The sequence below is a fragment of the Halyomorpha halys genome, unplaced genomic scaffold (assembly GCF_000696795.3).
Source record: "Halyomorpha halys isolate HHAL.00 unplaced genomic scaffold, Hhal_1.1 Scaffold2958.1, whole genome shotgun sequence".
NCBI classification, from domain to species: Eukaryota; Metazoa; Arthropoda; class Insecta; order Hemiptera; family Pentatomidae; genus Halyomorpha; species Halyomorpha halys.
In genome coordinates this window covers 52,287-58,177 of record NW_027107036.1, presented here as the reverse complement: position 1 = coordinate 58,177, position 5,891 = coordinate 52,287, and the positions used below count along the sequence as shown (strand labels likewise).

The following is a 5,891-nucleotide window of genomic DNA, read 5'->3' as shown; positions in this document are numbered from 1 at the left end:
TAGACAAACAAGGGTTGTTATCACAAAATAAGTGTTTCATTGTTGCATCCCTTTCTTTTCATTATTTCTCCCAATACAAATTTATTACCAATACAAATTCATTGTGACTATTCTCAAATTTAGGTATTGCTATGAGAAAGTTAGTTTTAGCAGCCTTGAGTTGCTGTATCGTTTCAGCCGGTACCACCTCAAACGGTTTCCTTCCATTTGTAAACAAAAACGTATTTTTCTCTTTACGATCGCTGTATAAATGCCATAATTTTATGGAATGTCTCATTGGTTTCAGTGAACGGTTCTACAAGTGCCTATAAGGCCACATTTTTAAAAATTTATCGTTAACTCATATTTTCCTTATTATTGGATTGGTGCTTTTTTAACCTAATTTCAGTAACTTATATTTTCGAAAAATGAAAATGCACTTTACAGATCCGAAATCGGACCATCGGTTCAAGAGTAAATAGAAAAGTAAATTCTGGTGCGTCCCAGGAAGGGTACATTTAGCCTTAAAGCCTTTATTTTCTACTGTCGTACTTTGCAGCCTAAAAATATTGTAATCAAACACGACCTTAAAGAATCAAACAAGACAACAAAAACCATATATTACATTATAAACTTGTATATTTTATGTTATTTCGCTTGGGTGAAAGATGTTTGTAGTATTTAACCATCAGTTTTATAATTCAAGTAGAACTTTTAGCAAGGTTAGGTTTACTTTCTCACCAGTAATATTACTTGCACGACTGATATCTGTCACGTGGAGATGAGCCTTAAATAGCCACTTGTTGCTACCAGATAGAATATATAAGTTTTTGAAATAATTTCTAAGATTTTGAAGAGTTATTAATATAAATTATAAAAATGTATATATATATATAACTATTTAAAAAACAAAACAATTTGGAGATATTTGGTTAAGTTTGTTTTTGTTTTTCACTCTTTATTTCAGCAATATATGTGGCATATCAAATTGACAGTGAAGTACACGTTTATCAGATGGTTAGTGTTAATTCAAGCTGCCTTGGTTGTTTGTGGTTGAGGGTTGGTTGAGTTTTTGTTCGCGATTTACCAATTCATGGGTTTCAAGTTTTAAAAGTTATTTAATGAACAATTGAGAAATGGCTAGTCCAAGAACTAAAAGAGTTCTCCAAGATCTGATGACAAAAAATGACAATATGGTAACTATTCATTTACATTTTTTTATAACTATGAATTAAATAAACCACAAAATTTCACAGATTTGGTATGTACTAGTATTGAATTTTCAGAAATGTTTTGAATGTGGAACCCACAATCCACAATGGGCCTCTGTCACTTATGGAATCTGGATTTGCTTAGAATGCTCAGGGAAACATCGAGGTCTTGGAGTTCATATTTCATTTGTCAGATCTATAACTATGGACAAGTGGAAAGATATAGAGCTCGAAAAAATGAAGGTGACCAAATATTTCTTATTGTTAATGTTATGTTTTTATCAAATACTGAAATTTATTCTGTATAGGTGGGAGGTAATAGGAAAGCTAGAGAGTTTTTTGACTCACAAGATGATTGGGATGAAACTCTTCCCTTGAACCGCAGATACAATAGCAGAGCTGCTGCACTGTACCGGGACAAGGTATGTTTTATTTATGTTAATAACTGTAGTTTGGTAGTTTATGTTTCGTACTGTCTTGAAGGTTTCAGTTTATTAATGTGCTATCCATTATTTTTTTATTCAATTATTCAAAAACCTTTTATTGATATCTGTCAATTTGCTTCTTGATATTAGATTTCAGCTTTAGCTCAAGGAAAGGAATGGTCTGTTGCGAGTGCCAATATTCAGAACTATAATCGTTCGTACAAATCTCAGAAGTGAGTTTTATTTTATTAATCTATTTTTTAGATAATGGTTTTCTATGGTTATAATATTGCTTAATTATTTGAAAATGCCATTAATTCTATGAAAATTGGTCTTTAATCATATTTATTAATGGTTGTTTGTAACATTTGGATTGAGCAATAACTTTAAAATATGTTTAAAGGCTTTAAGAAATAGCATAAAGTGTCTAAATACTTATATGATCAGAGAAAATATTATGTTTTTGTTTTCATATGTATCCCAGTATTACGCCGAGCTGAAGTGGCTCTATCCATCCTTCCGATGCCAGTATTTCCTAGCTTCCTTTTTATTCCAAGCAATTAGTACTCAACGCCCCTCCTTTATCCTAGAAAACCTGCAATTCAAATTCTCTGTCCAATCCCGTGCTACCAGGTCCCGGTTTTCTGACATCTACCCTCCATCTCACTGAACTGCTGCGTTTGATAAATTGTTCTTTACCCAAGCTGCATATCTCAGGTACTCCATCCCCTCTAATATACGTCGTACCTACCCTTTCCTCGTTTAAATCCCTTATATTTCACTACCTTTTGCTTTACCAATCTGACCCACTATAATAGTATAGATATTTTGTAATTAACTTTTTTGTTTTGTTTTTATGTAGTCAGTTAGTTTTTTAATCAATCTAATTTTCTCTCTGTTTATAAGTTATAATTAAGTGTGGCCACACTGTTTTATGATCACTAAATGTTGTTATAAAATTAAAATTTCCTTTGTAATTATTCTAAAGGGACCTAGTCCCAGAATAATAAACTATTTTTCATTTGCTCTGTTAGTTCATTAATCTATAGTCTTTATAAAACATCGTAACTTTTGTTCAGGTACAATATTTTTCAAGTTTGTTGTTATTCTTCTGAGATATAAAGTATCCTTACATGTTTCAAACTTTGTTGTAATAAAAAAAAACATGATACAATCAAATGTTGACACTAAGTAATTAAGTGTTAAAATTGTCTTTATTATTATATCATAAGCAAGGTATAGAAAATTTCTAATGGCCAATGGTATTAAACCAGTTTTGTGTATTTGTATCATGTAGTATGAAATATGTAAATAAAGATGTGTTTTTTATTTTATGCTATTTATCACATCAACAATATAGTTTTATGTTAATTCCTTTTGATTATTAAATACTATGGCTAGAAAAAATCTTTTTATTGGATTATGGCTAAGAAGAGGAATTATTGGCCCTTTTTAAAATCAATAAAACTCCGTAATTCAAAAATTTGTTCTCTATAAAAAATGAAATTTTATCCTTATATAATATGTATACGTATTTAACTTGTAACTTATTAACCTGTGTCAAGTGCGTAAGCAAAGTATGATTTTGCACATTAACATTTACCAATATTAATGCTTATTATCAGTATTCATAATTTTTGTAGTGAAAATTATTCAAGTTCTGAAAACCAGTCTTCATATCAAATGGGAGGAGATCAGCAGTCTTACTCTCATTCTGGAAGTTATCAGAACTTTAATTCACAAGAGTTTAAAGATGAAAAAGAAGCGTTTTTCACTAGAAAGCAAGTAGAGAATTCTTCAAGACCAAAGTATGTAAAATAAAATTAAAACCATGTTCCTTGCTTTTACATAATTATGATCCCAAAAACACATTTTTTTCTTGTTTTCAGTGATCTCCCTCCTAGCCAAGGAGGAAAATATTCAGGTTTTGGTTACACCATGGACCCGCCTCCTCGCAGTACATCTCAAGAATTTTTCGACTCAGCAGTCACTTCCCTTAGTAGTTTTGGACAGTCGGTAAGGATAAAAATGTAACTTTTTTTACTATATTGTCTTGGTGATATCACCTTTAAAAAAAAAAAACTTTTTACTTCTTGATTTTTTTATTTTTTTATTTCCTATGTCTCTATCTACTCTGACTATTAAGCCATTTTCCCTCTGGCAGCACAATATAAGTTTACTTTTGTCTTGGGTTGATTTGCATCTCATTGAATGTTTTCTAGTTCAATACATGTTAAAATATGATCTCCATTCCTGTCAGCTATGTTGCATATATGGCCCCCATGAGGGGCATGTCGACGAGACTGCGATGCCTGTCCGGTGGAGGTGTTATGCACTTTGTGTCTTGGACTTGTCTTATCCTTAGAATGAGAACTATAATAGATTTCACTGTTCTAGTAGAAAGTGGTCGAACAGGCTGGCTGTCCGCACAACTGAGCTTAGCTAATCTGGCAGCTTCTTCATTGCCATATATACCAACATTGCCTGGTATCCACTGCAGAGCAATAGTTCTTCCTCTTTCCCTCATTATAGCAGCCATGTTTCTAAAATTTTCTTTGATGAGTGACTAGCTGTTGATAATTTTGGTATTGCAACTTGGCAATCTTTGAAGATTACAGTATTATCATCCCAGCAAATAGTGGCTTCCATCGCAAGATAAATTGCTTACATTTCTCCATCATAATCGTCACATCCAGCTCCAACGGTACATCCAGCTCCAACGGTAAATGATCATTGAAAGCTGCTTGAGTAAACACTGGCTCCAACTCCCTTGTTAATACTTGATGATGTTGACCCATTGGTATAAATGTGCAGCCATTGCTCTGTGTGGTAAAGCTCATGAATAGTTTTTTGTGCTGCAGCTCGTAAGTTCGGGTTCAGGCCAATCCTTCTTGATCCGACCACATGTACTTCAGTATGTCAGAGATGCTCACATTCTGCCTTTCCTCAGTTAGTAGGTCTATCTGATGAAGTATTTCCTCTGCATTTCATTGGAAAGTGCGGTGGGACTTTAATCTTTCATTTGCTTCTCAATAAGCTAACCAGTGATCCTTTTGTCGCATGTGCATTTCATACAAATAAAGGGCAGATTTCTCTCTCTTATCCCGAGACCTGCTTGGAGTTCCATAGCTGTGGTGGGAGTCAATTTCACTCTGCCCGTGATTATCTGTAAGGCTTGATTTTGGACTTTGTCTAATTTTCCTAACACTGTTTTGGAGGTCATGTGTATGATTTGTGCCCTGTACTAAGTATATTCTGGGACGCTCCCCGTTTAGTCCCTGTTAACCTTTCATCAGCTTCAATTTTGTCTGCCCTTTTTTGAGTTGTGGTATGGATTTTTAGTCAAGTCATCTTAGAGTCTAATGTGATCCCTAGATAGCATGCCTTCTCAGTCCTGGTTAGTTCTTCGCTCTTTAAAGTATAGATGAACCTCATGTTGTTTAGTGCTAAGGCTAAACCCTTGAAACACGGTTTTTCATAGGTGAACTGTGATTCCATTTTCTTTCACCCAATCATGTAGTATATTCATAACTTCATTTAGAGTTTCTTCTAGCCCATCTATACTAGAACTTGTTCCCCAGATTGCTTGGTCATCCACAAAAAGAAGTACTTGTACTCCAGGATGGTTAATCATTATCTTTTCAACTATGTCATTTATCATTAAATTGAATAAATATGGACTTAAGGCAGAGCCCTGTGGTACTACTTGTTTAGTACAGTTAGGCCGATAACTGGACACTGAACTATCATGGCGGACCATAATAAATCTCTGTCCATGGAAAGATCAAATCCATGAGAGGAGATTGCCACCGATACCCATACATTTCAACTTAGTAATAAGTTTTTTCCTCCATATGCAATAAAAGCAACTTGAAAGTCAATGAACACTGTAAGTGTTTGTTGGCTCCTTTGGAAGCTATCGTTCACCTTCTGAGAGAATCTGATGACCTGCTCAACCGTGTTCTTTGTCTTCTTGAAACCCGCCTGTCGGTCTGCAATAAGTTTTTTTGGCTCAAGATATTCTTGTAGTCGCGCTATAACCATTCGTTCAACCATTTTACAGATTGTGCTCATGAGAGAAATCGGCCTGTAACCGTTGATATCGTCAGCTGGTTTTCCATAATACTTCTGGATATAAGAAACTCATTAAAAAAAAATGTCAGCCAATTACATAGGTCAGTATAGCTTCCTCACCATTTATACTGGATATGTGGATACATAATCACCTAATTCAAGGTTTAAAATATGGATTTTTAGTTCTTTTATATGTACATAT

General features: G+C 33.9%; 1 protein-coding gene across 2 annotated transcripts in view; it reads left to right on the top strand.

The window, feature by feature from the left end:
* Positions 1–946: 946 nt before the first annotated feature.
* ArfGAP1 (ADP-ribosylation factor GTPase-activating protein 1) overlaps positions 947–5,891 on the top strand; it is a 10,571-nt gene continuing 5,626 nt past the window's right edge. For both annotated transcript variants that reach the window (XM_014437653.2, XM_014437654.2), the window contains exons 1-6: positions 947–1,175; positions 1,266–1,433; positions 1,499–1,612; positions 1,766–1,848; positions 3,259–3,423; positions 3,505–3,631. In XM_014437653.2, coding sequence (XP_014293139.1) covers positions 1,116–1,175; positions 1,266–1,433; positions 1,499–1,612; positions 1,766–1,848; positions 3,259–3,423; positions 3,505–3,631 — 717 coding nt within the window. In that variant the 5' untranslated portion in view covers positions 947–1,115. The remainder of the gene's footprint in view (positions 1,176–1,265; positions 1,434–1,498; positions 1,613–1,765; positions 1,849–3,258; positions 3,424–3,504; positions 3,632–5,891) is intronic.